The following is a 19,804-nucleotide window of genomic DNA, read 5'->3' as shown; positions in this document are numbered from 1 at the left end:
TTCGAGTGCTTTGCACGATTTGACATTCGAGCTGTCGAAGTTACGCGGGTATTTAGAAATTCAGAGAATTATTTCATAATTAGCAAATCAATGTTAGTAAAAAATCCACCAGCGTACGCAAGATGACTGCTAGTAAAACACCGTTTGTACCATCATCGCAACTTGTAGCTTTTTTTAAAAGAACATCTTGGCCTACGGTAGCTGTGGCGCATGGTACATGTCACAGGTAGAAACACGTGCTTTTAACGGTGAAAATTTTATTTCTGTGTGAGAGAAGTCATGCACTACGCTATGCCAAGAAGAATTAAGCAGCAGCTCTTAGTGCCTATAAGAAAGCTGCTTTAAGGCGCTTCCAGGAGAGATAGCGAAATAGAAATTTATTTTAAGATAAAAAGCTCACAGGTTGGTCTTTCAAGAGAGGATTGCAAATCTGCTAGTCTGCCATGCTCAGGTGATCGGCGTGTAGCTGAAGTACGCTAACTGTGTGAAGAAGGTCGCCCAATGTACATGTTTTCATCCTTTTGGACACTTTTTCCCGCTAAGTTCATGATCTCAAAGCAGCGTCGCCTGTTATACCTTCTTTAGTCAAATATGTAACGGGTTACATGAAACTGGTTACTGCATAAGTTAAGTGAGCGCTACTGTGTGAACAAAGCAATCTTTAGGTCTCAAAATTACAAGAAAAAACGTAATTGATTACAAGCATTCAACTACATGTAATTCGTTGCTTACAAATATGACAGGTACAGGCGCAAGTTCATTATCTCCTACAGGCCAGTGTGCCTCAAGGTGTCACAGCGATAGCGTTCTTTCTTTCTCTCTGTCTTTCTTTCTTTCTCTCTTTCTTTCTTTCTTTCTTTTTCTGCGTGGACATTCATAAGTATAAAAGACTTCATGAGAGTTTAATTCTTGTGGGCCAAGCATTCAGCGTAGAACGTAGCCGTGACGACGACATTGTGCAGCATTACTTGAGATGTAATACTAAAGCTAGTGTTTGGTGGCATGATGTACATGTTTCATCGTAAATGCTAGTAGGGATATATACCAAGCCATCTAGTAGCAAAATTGTAAGCATGATTAGCGTCTCGCGCTAACAGTATTCTTGGGTTTGAGTTTTCGCACGCCCCAAACCGGTTTTGCATCGTCTCAACGTCGCCGCAGGCACCTCAAGAACGGGTCAACATCTCTTCATTGAAAATAATAATCAGGTAGACTTTAGATCTTGTAAAGTATTAGGAATTGCACTTTTTTTTTCTCTAGCTACATGTTTTCATTTTCCGTCCGCGTGCAGGAACGTTAATTTTTGCCTTAATCGCATGACGCTAACGCAAGCCGGGAACCGTATACTCTAAAGCGTGTTTCCGGTGGGAGGGACCTCGAGCGGCGAGCGGTCATTTGTTGGAGTGCCCTAAGTTCCAGATCCCTGTTTTAAACGTCCCTAATATATAAAGGCATGCGGTTCTTCCTGATTAAGGTTTCACGCTAATGCACACAAGGACACCATGCGGAGGACAACGGGGAGACCTGGCGGTGCATGCCGGCCGCTTCGGAAATACTAATTTGTCGTCCTGTGCTGTTCCGCCTTTTCGTTCTCATATAATGGTTGCATTATCTTTCGATTTCCATCAGGATGCTAAGCTATTGGTGACAGTTGGGCGCGGTATTCCAAATCAGTCCTGTCGGTTCTCCAAATCGGCTGTAGGCTTAACTAAAGAGGCTATAATAACTAAACGTTGTCTCGAGACGTGGCGGTGTGCGCGGCAAGCAGCGCAAGCACTGAGCAATGTTGGAGGCCCCAGACGTAGCAGTTTAAATGTGCATTGCATGGAGCGCACTACCGTCCGGTGAAACTCGCCACCGCCGTTTTCTCCTCACTTGTCGACCGGCCACCGGAAAGTAATTACGCTCACACAGACAAGCATCACGTGGGCAAGCATTACCAAGCAACACAAGTTAATGAAAAAAAAGTAAGGGAAAAGGGGGGACATGAAGGTAGCTGCGGCACTGCCTTACGGTAAGGGAGCTCGATGAAAGCCTCCAATATATAAGGACGCCTAAAAAAACCAAGATTTAAGTATGGTGGCCTAAGCGCAACAGCCAGGGCGGTTTGTGCATGGGAGCCGTCACTAAAAACAACCAACCATGACCACGGTTGAACGCAGTTGCTAAGAACAGCCGGCAAAAGCCGCACTCGAAAGCAGCTGCTGCATTCAAGCAGGGAGCATGGCTTGCTGTTCTTAGTGGCGTCTCCCATGATAGATGCGCTGCAGCCCGAATCTGCGCTCCAACGTGAGCTCCTGATGTTAATACATTACAAAATTATGCATATCCAACCTAGAACCATATCTTAGAATGTGAAAAGCGAACTGGACTCAGTCCGGTTAGCCTCCCTGCCTTTTCTTCCCCCCTCTCTCTCTCTCTATCTCACTCTCACCGAGAAGAGAAGCTTCATGTTCTACATAACGTTTTGCACCATGTCGTTTACCTAAATGCTCGCCTGTGAAGACGGCCAAGACGCGGAAATCCCCACAATGTGGCCCACGTGAGCAGGTTGTATACAGCCTACAGCAATAGTCCTCTTTTTGCTATGACGCTGTGTGCACGGCTGGCGCACATGCTAGTCCGAGTTCGTTCTCGAGATAGTGCAATAATAAACTGGACTTTACTCGGCTAAAGACTGACGACGCAGATGTGCCAAACAACCAACCTTAAGAAACTAGGCATAGAAAGGTGTGCTTTATTAAAAGAAACGTGTTCATGACGTATATTTGTTGCATGAGAATATTAGGATAGCATTTGTTTCATTACCCAGTAATTCCATAGAAAACAAGGCACGCAGCAAGGGCACTAGTGAGGGTAGTAAAAGTGGCATAGCGCTGTTCGGTGTTGACACATACAGCAAGGCAGTAGCACCTAGCTACACTCGGGAAAGTCCGGGAGAGTTCGAAAAGTTTGCTTTCATGAACTCCAGTTGTCTCCTTAAAAAAAAAGGGGGGTATAGAAGAATCTCTTGTTCATCGAACGATTCACAGACTGCCTGTCTTACGTGTTACGCATATCCGCAACACCTGCTGAATTAAAACAGCGGCGTCTATTGGCCCATACTTGTTCGGCCATTGTTCGCCTTGCCAGCGTTAGTGTATACGCGCACGCGTGCAGGCGGAGAGCTCGGCCACTTGGCACGTGTCAACGACTGCGTGACACGCGTCAACGGCGGGCCCTGCGTGCGTTGTTTCGCGTTTGATGCTCCGCTTGTGTCGGCTTGCCATGGCCCACCTTCTCCGCCGCTGTGCGCGACCATAACAGCCGCAACATCTGTGCGCCGCCCTTCATCAGAAACGGATGCGGCGGAAGTTCAAGCGTTGCGGATATTTGCTTCTGCCCAGCCTTTCAGTGCCAGTCGGCTGTAAGAATCGCTGTCGCGGGGCGCTTTGGAGCTCGAGCCAGAGTCGCATTGGGGACGGCGTGGACGAAGCTACATGTGTCCAACAGTGGGTAAGCTTGATTGATTCGATCATGAGGCGTGGCGCCCTAACTTGGGCTATCAAGGACGCCGTGGGTATAAGACTTGGGATTAAGTTTGAGCACATGTGATACTTCACTAGGCACCCAGTGCACGTTAAGCTGGCTAGCGTTTCTTTGCATTTCCCATCCGTCGTAAATGTAACCGAAGTGACGGGAATCGAATCCACGACCTTGTGCTCAGCCGCAGAACGCCATAAGCCCTACGCTACCGCGGCGATTAGTCCGTAAGTTTACAGTAGCGGAGTAAGCTCGACTTACGTTTTGCCTTGTCAACTTTCACTATGTCGTGTGGGCTCTAACACGGTGAGCGGATTTCGAGCGAGCAAATTGGCTCGTCTCAGTTGTAAGTTGCACGAGAAAGCTATGGCGAAATTCCTTGTTTTGTCGGTAGGCGAAGCTGCAGAAACGTCCACTCTACTGCACCTTGTTTCAGGGTGATTACAATTGCCAAACTGTAACCTTCACAAGCCTCTATCTTCCATAATCATTGGGGCTGTTACTCATTTTGTCTGGTAAAAATGCACTGTTTTTTACATCAATCGTTACGCATATCACGTCGCGGCATGTGTTGTGAAACGAACAAGAGACACGCAATAGCCGTTACGGAAACTTTAAGGCACATTACGGAACTTTATTGGTTCCGCCGAGGTGCGCAAAAACTAGACGCAGTAACACAGGGCGAGGCAGACACTGGTGCTACTTAAAAGACTCACCACTTACTCATCTACAATGTTTCAACCCAGCACCTATATCAGAATGCACTAATCAAGAGCACAAGGAAGCATGGCTTCTAGCCACAAATCCCATAGCAGGTGCTGTGATATGCTCTGTATGTGCGCAAGGTAAAAGCCTGGATATGTTATTTGAATAGCAATAATGCCAGTGCTCCCTATACCTTCATATTAGCGACCTTCGCTAGCTTCTGCATATGACCACCCCAACGTCCGACAAACCATCCGACTCACCTACCTAAACCAACGCAACTGCTCCTGCATCAAACACTGAAAGTTGGACCAACAGAGTCATATCTATATGCGTAATATCATCGTAACGCGTCAATGGCACGTACGCTTCGAACGGTACGCGTATTCTTTGGTAGGAACGGGCCTTGTCCCCCTTTGATGACAGATCGATGCCAGCACCCATTGTGGCCATAACACGTCATTGTCGTGGAGGCCGATCGTTGCACAACTGAATTGTATCAGACGCTTTGATAGAGAAATAGACTAGGGCACATCAGAAACACCAAGGAAGGTAAAGTTTACAAGGGCGAACTCTAAGGATTTTTTAGGTCATTCGAGATTGATGGAAGGGAAAAAGTACTACCTAATTATAACGCGCATTCTAATAAATGACCTAGATATTAACGCCCACTTAATAGAAAAAAAAGAACTTGCGAGAGCTAGAGAGAGAGAGAGAGAGAGATGAAAACGAGCAAAGGTAGAGAGGTGAAGCACACAGATATTCGGTTAGCTACGCTGCGCGGGGAAAGGATGACGAGGTATATTTTAACTCCGGTGATGCTTTTTTTTAAGTGATATCATTATGTTAGTTTTCTGCGCACCTAGTATTATTGGGGAACAGTTCAATTTGCATAAAAGCGCTATGATTACCTAAATAAGCAGAAACAATATCACTAGGTTACAAGCTATAGGCCAACGTAGGTCAGAAAGCTGCTTCTCCTGGCGTTAATGATTAAGTTGGATTACGTACATCCTAAGAATAGTAGCCGTAGTGGCAATATCTTATGAAAAATGTTTTTGGGCCAGGAAAAATTTTAAGCTCCGAGGTTAGCAGAAACAACAAATGCCAAATTTTGCCTTATGAAAGGCTATACACTGCTACCACAACCATTACGGAAGTATCAGATGCGGTTGAACACAGTTCCTCACGGCAATAACAGTTTTGGGCCTCAAGGACAGCAAGACATCAGAACCAGTGCTGCTATTTCGAGGCCTAAGTCATGAAATTGGATCACAGGGTAATAAATAGAAACTATCCATTGAAAGGTACTCTTGGAAACTTATTCTTGGTAACTTTGTAGAACTCTAACGTCCACCTTTTAGTACATATCATGAAAGTGCAGAGTTTATGTGATGAACCTCACCACTGCGCTTGGTTGGGGGGCTTGCGGCCTAAAGAATATGCGAATCGAACATGATTTACTACACAGCGCAGAAATGGCGCAAAGTATGTAGAAATCGGGCGAAAGGTCAAGTGGTCTGTGAAAGTTTAGATAGTATTTGCACGCTTTGAGGAAATTCCCAAAGAATGTAAACACTGCACTAAAAATTCACAACGTACACTGTGCTAGACTCTTAAAAGGGAACACATCATGGCTAACGGGTAATTTATCTCCCTGGCAAGTTTAATATAGTAAGGCATAAAAAGATTACGAGTGTTTGATAGCGCGGGCAGCTTCCTGCGAACCAGTGCAGTTGATTGACAATGATTCAGCCGGCATTTGCAGCTAGAGGGCTAGCAAAATGAAAGCCGCGCATTGAAGTGCTTTCTATAAGAGTGGGCTGCACTGTATACATTGTATGTTACTGCAGCGTCATGATAGCAGAGATCGCTTCCTTTCTACAGGCCATGTTAGTGTGGCGGTCAGCGGTGCGATTTGCTTTCGCAGGCTCATACCTTTTCATTCCACGAACACTTGGCTCTTTGTGTTCGTCGCTGAGTTCAGCAACTTTGTCTGCCGCAGAAATGAAGTCAGAATGGGAGAGAAGTGGTCGCGCAAGTACTGCGGTTTCTAGAGCGCTTTAAGAAGAGGAATTCACCACGTTTATGCAGGCTTGCTAGTTGGTTGGCGTGCTCTAATTATAGCTACTGTAACCCTAACTGAATGCGAGAGACGGTGAAAATCACTGAATATGTTGCCTTTAAGCGGCCACGTTGCACTCGGGTTTCATATCCATTTTACATGTATGTGTAAACTTAGTGTAAAACTATTTACTGCACTCCTTGGCGACTGAGTTTAAAAGCAAACTTCATTTTAGCGGTGGCGAGTCAGCGACTGTCCCTCACCGCTCAGAGATGGATGCCGTGCATGTCTAGCGGTCCGTTGTCGCCCCATTACGTGGGAGAAGTAATCTACACGGGGTGACATTCACGATGACATATTTCTCACTGTCGCTAAACCTGCGTGAGAGATGTGCTTTTTCAACTCCAGTTTACTAATACAGCAAAGGCTCGTTCAGAACTGGTTGCTCACTCGGATGTTCTTTTTTTTCTTCTTTAGGCCCTCCACAAACCATAAGTATGAGAGAAGTATCCACAGCGTCCGTCTTCCTTGCCCTCGTTGCAGCAGCACAAGGTCAGTACCGGTTCGACATGTCTCACCATTACAGGAGAAAGTTTGTTATAATATATATATATTACGAGTGGCGTACGACCTTTTTGTACTTATAGGAAATATAAGCGATATGTTATTTTGAGTGCTTTTAACATTGGATATATCAATTGTTCACTTTACTACACGAAGCTGTCGCAATCGTTGACTTTTATTACTACACGCACTTCCTGCGACTCTGAACTGAGTCAATGCAACGGCAGCAGATCCTCACACTGAGCTCTGCCGTACTAAATAATTTTCTTTTTCTTCAAATTTCAAATCTGTCTCTTGAAAGCAGCTCTGTCGCGCTACCGAGAGGTTTTTAATTCGATGCAGCTCTGCGCACTGTGCCCAAGCACGCACGATGTGCGAAAAAGCCCGCAAATGCAATGTTCAAAGTGTAAACGCTTCGTTTAGTGCAGTTCGTCTTTATGTTCTTGAAAATTGAAACAGCGCGGCAAGACAAGGGCTGAGAGAAAGCTGACAACACAAGCGCCCGACAAACAACGTCATCTTTATGGCAACACGGCCATATACCTTCTGTTCAAGATTAAGCTTTATGGTTTTCTTAAAATTAGACAACGGAAGGCACACGAAGACCACCTGTGCAAATAAGTTATGTGGCCAGCAGGACACAAAATGATTGATAATTATTGCTGTTGTCTCATTTATTGTCTTAATAAATGGTCACTGTGACGAAATATAAGCACACACATTTGTTGTCTTGATCGGAGGTTATTTGTCTTGATTGGTGGGTCATTATTTTCTAGTCATAATGGTCGTGACGATGGCCTTGGTACACACTGATCGGCTCGGGTACAATGTTCGACACGTTCTTAAGCACAATCATATCTATGAGCGACCAATGGCTCACGCTCAATGAAACGCGCTGCTCGGCAACTACTGGTTTTATTATTGTGCTCTAGCGTGGACGACTACCGTCAACTCGGGAACCCGGAGGAAACTAGCGAAGCACGTGAATGGATTACTGCTGCTCCGAGAAGCCGGCAGAAAGGAGGCACGCGTGACATTTCGACGGGACCGCCCACCGGTGCAAGTAGACAGGGGCGACGTACCCGCCACCCTATAGGAGAGCGGAAGGAATCTAGGCACGCACGGGCTTGGAACGACAACAAACGGACGTCACCGAGTTTTTGCTCGCACACATGAAAATTTCACGGCAGACTAGTCATAAACAGCCTCACAGTATAACTGAAGGTGGTCGTCTCAGCGCACTGAAAACGCTAAAAAGCAACATAAATGTTCCTGGGCTCGCGTGTATTTAAACTGCATCCCTACTACTATAGTCCACGTTTCCCCTCACCCAGAATCGAGGCGGGCACTTTCGTGGTTCTCACTGTACCTTTTCCTTCTTTTTCAGTTTTCAAGTTCCGTAAAGCGTAAATGAGGTGCGAATGCGCTTATGACAACCACAACTTGCGGACTGTTCACCATTTTCGCACTGCAGGATACGGATGGAACCCCGACCGTTCACGGCCCGTACCGTCCGCGTCAGACATGGACGACTGCTGCCGCGGTCCCACCGGCTGCTGCCGCGAAGGTTACCGCTGCGAGCCCAATTACCGGACGTGCGTGCGTGTGGGTGTAGAACCAAGACCGGGCGGGACTTCTAAGGTGCTGATAGTGCCCGTCGGAACGAGGCGTCACCAAGGAACTGCGGTCTCCGGTGCGTACTCTTAGCGGGCGCCTTCAGCAGCGTGGAAGCAAGGTCAAATATCCAAGCTTCCTGGTGATTCAAGTAGAATTTACGTAAAATGTTTACACACAATCTGTCGGCCTCTCGAGGAACAAACATTTCTGTGAGGTCCCAATCTGAGGTTCGACAACACTTCCGGACATGTTTGCCACGTAGGGCTCTAAAAAATCTGAAGTATGCCCTAGATCAAGAGATAATTGCCAGAGGAACGTACTACACAGAAACTTCAGTCTTAAGAATAAGGAATAAGCCACTAAGTTATAATGGTTCATGTGCTCTGTGAACGTTTGTGTCCGGAGTGCTTGCTCAATGTGTTACTGCTGTACTGCGAATTTCGCATAGTCTGTCGGGTGGAACACAAGTAATCTTTTTTTTTTGCTATGGCAAGCGCGACAGTGCCCGAAGCTTATTATTCGTTCTATTCTGAAAGGTTAGGCTTGGTCAATAGGTGCTGTAGTTAGTCAAGTTTAAAACCTCCCGCTGCTGAGAAGTCGCACAGTTGCAAGCACTTGCTGTTCTAAAGAATTACCCAACCACACCAGACACAGCTGCAGTACCCGCCATAGTTGCTTAGGGGCTACGGCATTAGGCCGCGGCATTAGGGGCTACGGCATCAGGTGGTGGGAACAAATCGCGGCCGCGTCGGCTGCATTTCAATGGAGGCAAAATGCAAAAAAACGCCCGTGGACCGTGAAGTGGGTGCACGTTAAAGAAACACCCAGGTGGTCGTAATTAATCCGCACTCCGCCGTTACGCCATGCCTGATAATGAGATCGTGGTTTTTAGCAAGTAAAACCTCACAATTTAATTTATTGCAACAGCTTCAGCGTTCGCCCTGGTGTGAAGGAATGTCGCTTAGTGCATCACGGACAAGTCAGCAGGTGTCCACGATGGCTAACTGCCCGCCGGTAGATCAGATGCGTTACTGGGTGGAGTTTTCATTGGATGGAGGTCAACCTGGCAAACCGCACGATTGTTCATTGCAGTGGTGAGGGAAGTAATCGGTACTTAAAAACGGCTAAGGGCTGCCCATTGTTACACCAGGAAGCAGTGGGCACTAAGGCTGGAATATGGTTCCGCACTCACAAGCGAACAGGTTACGGGTGTCAATGGAGGCAAGATGCACGTGCGGATCATGACGCATTGACTTCCCCATTAATTTGCGAACTGCGTGGAACATTACCCACCTATAATAACTTGCGCTGTAATAAAAGCGAATGAGTCAAGCAAGGAAAAGAATGGAAGCAGGTAACGTACAGCGCAGAAGAATATTTGCGAGGCAAGAAGAGGTATATAAGGAACCCCGAAGTAAACAAGCATGTGAAGTGGATGCAGAAAGGAAGCTATGTCGCTTATTCTAGACGGCGCCGGAAGCAAAAGTTATATTGAAATGTAGGCTTTGTTTTGTATGTAGAGATCAGCCTCCAATTTATTATCGCATTTGTACCCATAATCAAGTTCATCAGAAGAAACAGTGGGATAGGTTTCGGCGGTTCATGGAACCCTATCTCAAATCCGTCTTAGGTGGGACATACACCGGTATGAACGGATTAAACGGATTACCATGTCTCACTTTGAGTGAAAAAAAGTAATCCCTCGAAATAAAGCTTAGCATTTTAATGCAGCAAGCGCTCACCAACGGCTTCTGTAGTGACTCCTGATTACAAAAGCCCAAGTTAGTCATACAGGACACACGTCTTCACTTATTTGCGCTTGCACAGCGACACAAAAGTACAGTAAATGCATTTGTTTACTCAGGGACCAGTTCTATATATACCGAGCAAATTCAAGAAGAATGTTTATCAATGTTCTCAGCCCTTATTTAGAAAACGTATCTTCGATAACAGCTAACTGTTGTGTTTCCCTTTGTTTCATTCCGCTTACCCACGTCCATGATAGCAAACAGCACAGTTAACCACCAAGCATTTCCTTCCATTCCCAGCTGTTCTCCTTTACAGCAGATCAGGTGCTCGCCCACTTTAGTCATAAGAGTGATAATGGGACCACCACCCCGAAGACGGCCGTTCGTGAGCGGCTCATCCGTGAGCTCGTCATCTTGTCGCTGATTGCACACTGGGAAAACGGACACAGCGCAAAAAAAAACAAGCACACGAGAGAGCGACATGCACACAGCGCTTGCTTACAACAGCTCTGTGTGCGTGTCACACTTTCGTATCCTTGTCTTTTTTTACGCTGTGTCCTTTTTTTCCAATGAATCACCAACAAGCCCAAGCTTCCACACTAATGTATACTGCTCCATCCGCTCAAGTGTGACGAGCAGAAATTATTATAACTAAAATTCGACATTCACCTTCGACGACACAGGCGGAACAACTGGAGGCTGTGGTGGAGGCGGTGGCCACTACTGCTGGGACCACGAGCGCTGCTGTCACATATCCCAATCGGGGGCCCACCTACCCACCAGCGTCCACCCGACAACTTCATGCTGCACCCGAAGCAGCAGCCGCCAGTGTCCGCGAATCCGCGGCTGTCAAAGTCCATTCGGCGTCAACTCGCCCTCCGGTGTTTACAACCAACCCGGCTATCGGCCCTCGTCAGTGTACCAGAATCCTCCTGCATTCAATTGGGACCGCGAACAGCTGATGATGCAGAGGCACACGCTGGTGCCTTCCCCGGGGTCAGCTTTGCTGCCGTCATGCGGTGGAGGTGTCTTGTTGGCTTTGGGATGCTTTCTCTTCTGTAGGTGGAGCTGATCACAGTGAATGCTTGGCGAGATCTAATCTTCATATTTAAGACCTATTTATGGCTTGAGATAAAAATGTGTTTCCGTTGTACGTACTTTGGCATCGCGAAGCGTGCGTGAGAAATAAGATTTCTGCAGCGCCTCTGTCATCACAACGTGTTGGTTACCCGTTTTTAAACTTTGTCCTCTATCGCAAGAACATTGGGTTAAATAATGTCTCTGATTGCTGTGTTTTTCTATATAAGCAACCATGCCACTTGCAAAGGCAAGTTCTACGAAAGAAATCTTTATACAAAAAGAGTGCGCAATATCACAATCCTTTTTTTAATAACTGCAGCCGCCTTAAATTATCATCATTATCAAAAAGAACATCATCATTACTATGTACATTGTAGAATGAAGGCCTCTCTTCCAGTGGTCTCTATTTACCCCTGCCTTGCGTTAGCCGATTCCATTCACTATACATACAAATTGCCTGATCTCGTCATACCATCTTATTCTGTGTCATCGCCGATTGGGTTTCTTTTTCTTGACACACAATGCGGTTACTGTAGGCGCGCGAATCATGACTTACTGTCAGAAAACGTTCGAAAGTTTTACAATATCATGTCAAGCTTCTGGAGACTCCATAGAAAGCAAGATGGTAGATTTACTAATCGTGTATAATATAGCGGGTCATCGCCAATTGCAGAGTAAATAAATGTCTGTTCATTCTACACTTAGTCGTGCTACGTTTCTACAAAACAAATGGAATCAACCTCTTGAATTACATCTCTGGATTGCTGCCGAAACACTCCACGTGATGATGATGATTTATTGGTATCCCTTTGAAAAGGCGTGGTGACAAACAGTCACCTAGCCTGTGCTAGGGTTAATCAGGTATGCTGTATACGCTTTTCATTCTAGCACTCTTGCATGCATTTGTAAATATGTTTTTCCCTTGCTCAAAGCAACTTATAATATACCTTTTATCGCTACCTATGCCTGTAACGAATCCCCGGTTGTATCAGTGACTTCCCAGATATTTTTCCGCCAATATCCTAAACGTCTCTTGCTAACCTCGACTGCTGACCGGTTCATGCTTCCGACCACTTTAAATTCACACGATTCGGGAAGGTCTACGTCACCTACGGATCTCACTGGGTGAATTTCTTCGCTATCCAACAGGATCTCCTGAGTGGTCCCCGAATTTTTCCTGCTTCATACCGATGCCTGATATTGTTGCGAATATTTTCTCCATTATAATTGTGCCCTTAGGCAACCAGATCGAACCTCAAATAGCAAAGCACTGCCCTTTGCGTTTCCCTTCGGATCTCTTGCTTCCTATTCTTGTGATTCTCCATGGTATTTTTATTTGTATTCTTTGCATCGAATTCACTGTATCTGTTTCTCTCACTTTCTTTTTGATTACTCGTCTTTGCCCATCTACACTTTCAATTACCCTGTACTTGGCTTTCAACTTTCTGTACCTCTTCATTATTTCCGTGTGCACATTTATCGGGTAGAGACACTTGTGCACCATAGCCACCCGTTTATTTTGATCCACGTTCCTATAAGGCTTTCCTCAGAACTAAATTTGCTCTGTGGTTCTCGGACATCAGAAGAGGCTGTACCCATGTCACCCGGCACTGCCTCATTTGTGGTTCCGTGGGCTCCCAAAGCCAACCAGCCTACTGATCTTTGGTTAACTTCAAGCCACGATACGTAATCAAATTTTAAGCACAGACTGGCATTTGCTAACGTTGGCGCTGGCACCATTACTCCTTTCCAAATTTCACGCACCAACTTAATTTATTGTGGGCCAAAAGTACTCCACAATTCATTATTGCGGCTTTCCGCTTCGCCGGTGTCTTCAGATTACCTTGGTGGCTGCGTAATTAAGTCTTTGATTTGTTTATGTTTACGCTGAGGTATTTATATTGCTTGACCATGGGCATGAGTTGCTGTTGAATTGGCACCCCGTAACTCATCGTACCTTGATTAAAGATCGTAATTGCCGATTTCTCTATGAAAAAATGAATGTCTAGGTATGTCGCTGCTTGCCACATATATTCTCAAGCGTCTGTTTATCTCCTGCATTGGCCGCTGGCAGCATTATGGTGGCCGCGTACATCCAGTCCTGGGAACTTTGGTTGCACCATTTGCCCATTACGCATGTTGGAAAAATCAAACCATAATTGACTGTTTTCTCGCCTTGTTTCTGCGCCCACAGAATAAAGTGGTAACAACGATTAAAAAAGGGGTCATCCTTGCTTCAGTTCCTGGTGAATGTCGGTCTTCCCAAACAGTTTTCGGCTTTTCCATGCAATTCCCATACATGTCTAACGTACCACCACAGTAGTGTCTTCACCAAAGTTGTGGTCCGTAGCTATACATTTCACTCGTATGTAAAATGAAGGTACTTTAGCCAAGTAGAATGTTCAATTTACTCTAAGCTTAATGTTCGTGGTGTATGTTTTGGTATAACTGCACAGGGATGGCAAAATTAAGTATCGAACACAAGTGTGTACGTTCTAACTGAAGGGGACAACACAGCACCGCCTATCTGCTCCATGCAGTACACGACATGCAAAGCTCACTTTACCACCCCCTTCCGAATTTCATATTGAATATTAACTGCATGTAACCATCTGTGATCTAAACCACAGACTTCATCCTGCTCTTAGCTTTGCATATACGCAGTATTTCGATCGGTTGGTCATAGGTTTATTTTCAAGCTGTTTCGTTATTTTCTATGTTGGAAGTCTCTAGAATAGTAGGAGTAAAATATAATCAGTGTATATATATTGTTTTTTCTAGCTATAGCTGAAAGCTGCCGTTCGGGAGTTGCGCCGGAGCAACTTGTCATCTAGTTTGACTCACGTATTTTAGAGAATGTTTTTATACGTATGTATGTGTTGGCGCGTGATGCCACGAAATCAAGAAATGGCTTAGATGTAGGAAACCCTGATATTGTATTTCTACGGCTCATTCCGTGCAAAGACATGCTGGTAGAGGAAAGAACCTAGAATACCGTGCCCTAAGCTGTAATCACGACAAAATATAAGGAGCGCGGAGGAGCGCTGAACAAAATTCCCAGGATGTGGCCGTTGTCCACTCTGTATCTCTGACTCTATCCATGTAATTTGCAAGCCGTTGGGTTATTCCCCTTACGTATACAATCTCCGGTCCCGAAGTACCCACCAAGTTATAACAAAGAATCAAGATGATCTCCTTTCTGGACAAGTAATACACGATCCGGTGGCCCACTCCATTATTACCGCTCGTCTAGCTCCAATACATTGTTTGAAAGAAAGGCGTACATACGTGTGCTATATCTTGGCCTTGCCGCGAATGATCTACATTTCTTCCGCCCCCTGCCGAGCTATATTGCACACGTGGACACCAGTGCGTAAACAAGGATTGCTGTTGCGCAGTGCCATCACGTCCCGTGCAAGGACGCCTGATTCTCGACGGCACGATCCCAACATAAGTGACATGGGAGGGACTGTTTAGCAACACTGCGCACGTCTGTAGCACGCCACGCTGGGAACGCGTCGACGAAATCACCAAAGCTGTGTTCCGAAACCCCCACACATTATACGTAGAAAACGCACGTGTCATTTTTCGCCGGAAGTTGTGAAAACAAGCGAATAACACACGTGCGAAGCTGCTTCTGGAGGCACGTATATGACGTACAAGTAGTTCAGGTCGTACGGACTTTGAAGAGAAGCGTCGAGTGCAGCGTAAACCACTGCGTCGCATTATGTGCCCAATTTCATATTGCCTATCGCTACGTATTATGTCGTATCTCGTTCTATCATATTCATTTCTGTCAACCTCTCAGCCTAGTACATCGTACCCAGTCGTATTTACCCTGGTTAGAAACCCTGCCTTATAAACTTTTTTACCAACTCCTCCTGACGCTTCAGTACATCAACTGACAACATGTGAACTGCTATTTAACCTCAATATAGAATGCTATGAAGAATAATGCAGTTTCCCTAGCAGTTCGCGTTCCACATGTGAGCAATAGTCAAAGCAAAGATACACAATATAACACCCACACTTAAGCAGTTCCGCCATTACGGTGCGTTGGAGATGTTGGGTTTACCACAACCTCTGACGAAGATCGACATTGGATTTAAAAAATGGAGTCAGTTTAGGCCAGCTTATGACTGTCAGCTACCGCTCTGTTAAGCGTGAAACTATCACCGACACCTGCAACAATGTCGAACTCTCTTAAACACGCTCTTAATAGAAAAAATACTTGAAAGTGGGCCGCAACATGAAAACTATCTCCAACACATATAACGAAGATCCTCGGATGCTGAAAATTTTGTTGCTATGCAGATGTCACGTGAGTGCTTTACGTAAACTCTTATGGATCAATGTTAAACCGTTCATGGAAATGTGTTCAGTGTGTGTAAATCGCCTAGTAGTATTCTATCAACAAAATGGTTCTGCGCTTCTGTACTGCCTTCTCTTTAGGCTTGGATATACTGACTTAGCTATAGTGGATAAGGTGAAGATGTTCGAACAATCTCTATGGACTTCTATGCGGACTAGCGGAACGTTACGAACGTGTAAAAATTTTAAAAAGGACGCTGGATGAATTAATATAATAAGCGCGATGATTAAAAATATACATGCATATGAAGGTAAAATGCGCGGCAGAACACTTGTCACGATGCCTTGAGGCTTCTTTGCAAGAACTTAAGGCTGAAATAATAAAGTTGTTCTTTCGTAAGTGACGTTTCTTTTTTTTTGTACGCAAGTGTTCCTAACTGTTCGCTTACAACCAGTTATAGCATAAGTACGTTTTTGTCAATAGCGTTCCAGATGCGGACATCTCACGTGCACAATAGCCTTGTGCGCTTTATGTTCAGCATAAGCAGGAACTGTCCGACTGCGACAAGTTTCCGAATCCTTGCCTTTCTTTAGGTAGTATTCTTGAAACCTTGGCATATTACAGACATTGCAAGGAAGGCAATATATGCTGTCCCAGAGATTTCTCATATATAGGCAGGGACACCATATTGATCGATGCTTGGTGAAACACTCGGATTCATATTGCACAAAAGAGATGCTAGGCCGGATAAGAATCCGGTCAGGCACGCCGGCTGCAACATCACTACCATAAAAAAAAACTACGCATACTTGCGGAGAACTTTCTCTGGCAACGAGGGCAAAGCTAGTGAGTGCAGCTTTTGCCCATGTGCTACCGCGCCATGCATTCTGGCAGCGTCTGACAGCGCTTTCGGTTTTTGCAGCAGATACGGGGCATGGAGGGGGCGCGGGCAATCAGCGTGGCTTTAACGTGCGTCGGTTTGCCCGAAGCGAAAGAGAATATAACGTAAATAGGTCGAACTTACCACTCAGCGTTCTATTTAGCCTTGATATGTTTTCTCTTCCTTGATTACGCTAACGCGTTTGAGAATGTGAGACTATATTCAAGAACTTTCTTGCTTTATGTGTATTGCCTACGTAGCTTTAACCGTCAGGGCCACAGAAAGTTATCCGCTGATGTAAATACACTCACTCAGGAAATATACGCCCTGAAGCGCATAATTCCTTTAATAAATCGAGGCTTTCTATGTCTTCTCCTCGAGGATTTGGGGTGTCTTCTCGATCGGTTTTTCACCAAGGTGGGCCGATCCTGCAGACGCTGGCATAGTAAAGTGAGCCGATCATGGACACGATGTAAGGAAAACTGGGCCAATCCTGCAAGTACTGTAATACGGCGAAGCGTGTTAAATGTAGGTCTGCTGGATGGGCACTCCGCGTGCTGCCGTTTTGCCGGGCAAGCCCGCAATGGAAATGCTGCAAACCGCAGTGCGGAAGACGAGCAAACTTACAGCATTTAGGCATTTATAGCTTCAGCGAGGCTGCGCTTCACAGCGAATCCGGCGTGGGCGTTCATAGTTCATAGCACAGTTTTAATCGCACTATACATTATTACGAATTTTCTCAGACATGAGAGAAAATTCGCACTGCCGTATTGTGCCGCGTATTGTCGTATTCCGTGAAAATTCACTCAAATATTCTAGCACAGACAATCAGATTCACTCATTCGAACGCTAAAGCGGAATATATAGTTGAGCTGTACCAGGCGAATTACGCTACCACGATACTAGAGTGGCAACTCTTACCGTGATGGGAGTTACGGCAAGTCATAAAATGGGCAAGAACGAATGGCGGGCGGGAAATTGTTGCTTAAGTCCTCGCACACTAGCTTGCCATGACATATAGAATATCACCAGCCCCTTCATAGGTCTAGGTGAGTGTTTATTGGTTAGAAGCAAAAATGAAAACCAACGACTAAAACCAGCGAGATACTAGCAAATCCTCAGCGCCAAAACGACCGTAACAATATAAGATAGTCTGAGATCCATGATCTCGCTCCAAGGTACCGGCGCTGCGTTGTCAAGAGCGGCGAATTTCAAATAGTTGTAGTTCAGCGTTTATTATATCTAAGTTATGCATTCTTGTCCTCGTTAGGGAAATGCAACAAAACCTCAGCTGGTTCGCCAGCTGTCACAGCACCAGCGATTCTATGAATGCGGCATTTCCGCGCTGAGTGCCGCCATCGCAGCTATCACTTTGATGGAGTAAATCGATTCCTTTTTGCTGAGATGAACGAGAGAAAAAGTGTGTATTAGGTTAAGGTACCTTGAGACAAACATACACGACAAAGATCAAGAGCCTAGAAGTCCTACCAGTACCCGATGACCATACGATCGGTAAACACTACGCCGACGAGCCAAGATTGTTTGTGCGGACGCCTCCAGTGTAGGGAATCTGATAGCTAAGGAAGCAGCGAAGAGGTCGGAAGAAGAGAAAGCTAGTGATTGACCGCGACACGGAGGTTCCCTTTATCGCCCACCTTCGCGTGATTCTGGCATATCAGGTTTTCGCTCTCGGAAACGAATACAAGTGTTGGGCGGGACTTGCAGAACCCGGAAGCCCGTGCGAGCGAAGAGAAGTAGTTCTCCCATGCGGATACCTATACTGAGAACTTGCTCCTGATACGCTGAGAAGTGGGCTGTTTTGCATTGTGACACTAACAACGCGCAAGTCCAGCGTGTTGCTATATATGTGCAGAATGACGAGAATACGGTATTGTTGGAGAAAAAGGCGTAGGAGCCTTGCTAGCTGCAGGCGCATCTCCAAGCCGCGTATTGAGGCAGCAGCATATCTAGTCTTGCTAGCACTCTAGATGATTGCTGCGCCTGAGCACTACTTATCATCGAGGTACAGCCAGAATTGCATCAAGACACACACGCGGAATAATAACGACGACGACGACAACGGTGTTCATCCAGTGCGCAACATGTTCCTCGCCATCCACCTAACTAACCCACCTACACGGCTCATTATTCACACATTACTTATGTATTGAGGCGGAATTCGGGAAGAACCAAAAAACTTGCTTCGCATAAATATCCAGTGCCACCTAGGGGGAAAAGGTATCACTTGCGCTTGTGTGCACAACCATTCTATGTAAGCTAGAGCCCATTTCGGAAAACGTTACCTTATGTATCGAAATCTGGACACTACTACAAGTAATGATCAATGTAGCCAAGTGTTCGACAGTGCACACACGTCAAAGCAAAGTACGATTATCGCAGTACTAAACGTGTGGAAAGTGTGACTCATTAGCTTCGAGTTATATTAGAGATTTCATCTTTTGCAGACGAAATTTGTGCACGGCAGTGACATGCATTATGCTAGGTTTGATTAGTTGATCGCATGATTTGGCCACGCATTCCACAAATCAATTGGCTTGGTGATTTATGAACCCGGAACCTACTCCATAATATAGGGTTTATCTCGCTTTATGACGCACTGTATCCTGCGTAAATGGGCTCCTAACGACTTTTGCCATGAACAGTGAAACACAGGATGCGTTTGCGATGCCCACGAGAACACAACCTAGCTTATTTTTCGGCAGGTTGCCGGCAGGGAAGAGTTTCATACGGCAAGAAATAATTTCTTTCCCGACAGGCTCACAGGTCGCCAGCTCGCGACCTACCTCCCATTCATGTTGTCGCACTGACTGGTTCCTTAACGATAAAACACGATGACTGCAAGGACGTCAACCACAAGAGCACACGTATGAATTATAAATAATATTTGCCGCCCTTGATTTTATGGCTTTTATCACCGTTTCGCACTGCGACTTGTTCTTTGCCGAAACAAAGAAAGCTGAAGTCAGGACTTCTAGAGCGCTCACGCAAGTAGAACGTTACAAGTTGCGGCCTGAAGTCAGTTAATAATTAACCAAATACAAAGTTATTGATTGGCATGCTGAGCCTGTGCTTGTCCGCAAGCATGACCACAAGGTTTACCGCCCTCAGAATATAAGCTTTCACCGTTTCAATTATATATCGATCACCAAGCATGTAACGTCGCAAAAAAAGGCAATGTAGGAGTTGATTCGCAACTTGTATTGGGGATATATCACAAACAGTGGCTTGTGACGACAAATTAACGTTTTCTTGCAACGCTTTCGAACAATAACTATCGTTTGAATATTACT

General features: G+C 45.5%; 1 protein-coding gene and 1 long non-coding RNA gene across 4 annotated transcripts in view; one reads left to right on the top strand and one right to left on the bottom strand.

Annotated features, from left to right (window-relative positions):
- LOC135911933 (uncharacterized) overlaps positions 1 to 19,804 on the bottom strand; it is a 469,826-nt gene that overhangs the window by 305,482 nt on the left and 144,540 nt on the right. The window lies entirely within an intron of this gene.
- Positions 3,357 to 13,106, top strand: LOC135911917 (uncharacterized). The gene is made up of 4 exons (XM_065444264.1): positions 3,357 to 3,495; positions 6,770 to 6,844; positions 8,331 to 8,549; positions 10,905 to 13,106. Exons 1-4 carry the CDS (start codon positions 3,480 to 3,482, stop codon positions 11,291 to 11,293), a joined length of 699 nt encoding a protein of 232 aa, XP_065300336.1. The 5' UTR covers positions 3,357 to 3,479; the 3' UTR covers positions 11,294 to 13,106.

This window comes from Dermacentor albipictus, chromosome 9, assembly GCF_038994185.2.
Source record: "Dermacentor albipictus isolate Rhodes 1998 colony chromosome 9, USDA_Dalb.pri_finalv2, whole genome shotgun sequence".
Taxonomy (NCBI): domain Eukaryota; kingdom Metazoa; phylum Arthropoda; class Arachnida; order Ixodida; family Ixodidae; genus Dermacentor; species Dermacentor albipictus.
Note: the sequence above shows the minus strand (reverse complement) of the source record. Positions and strands in the feature narration are given on the sequence as shown.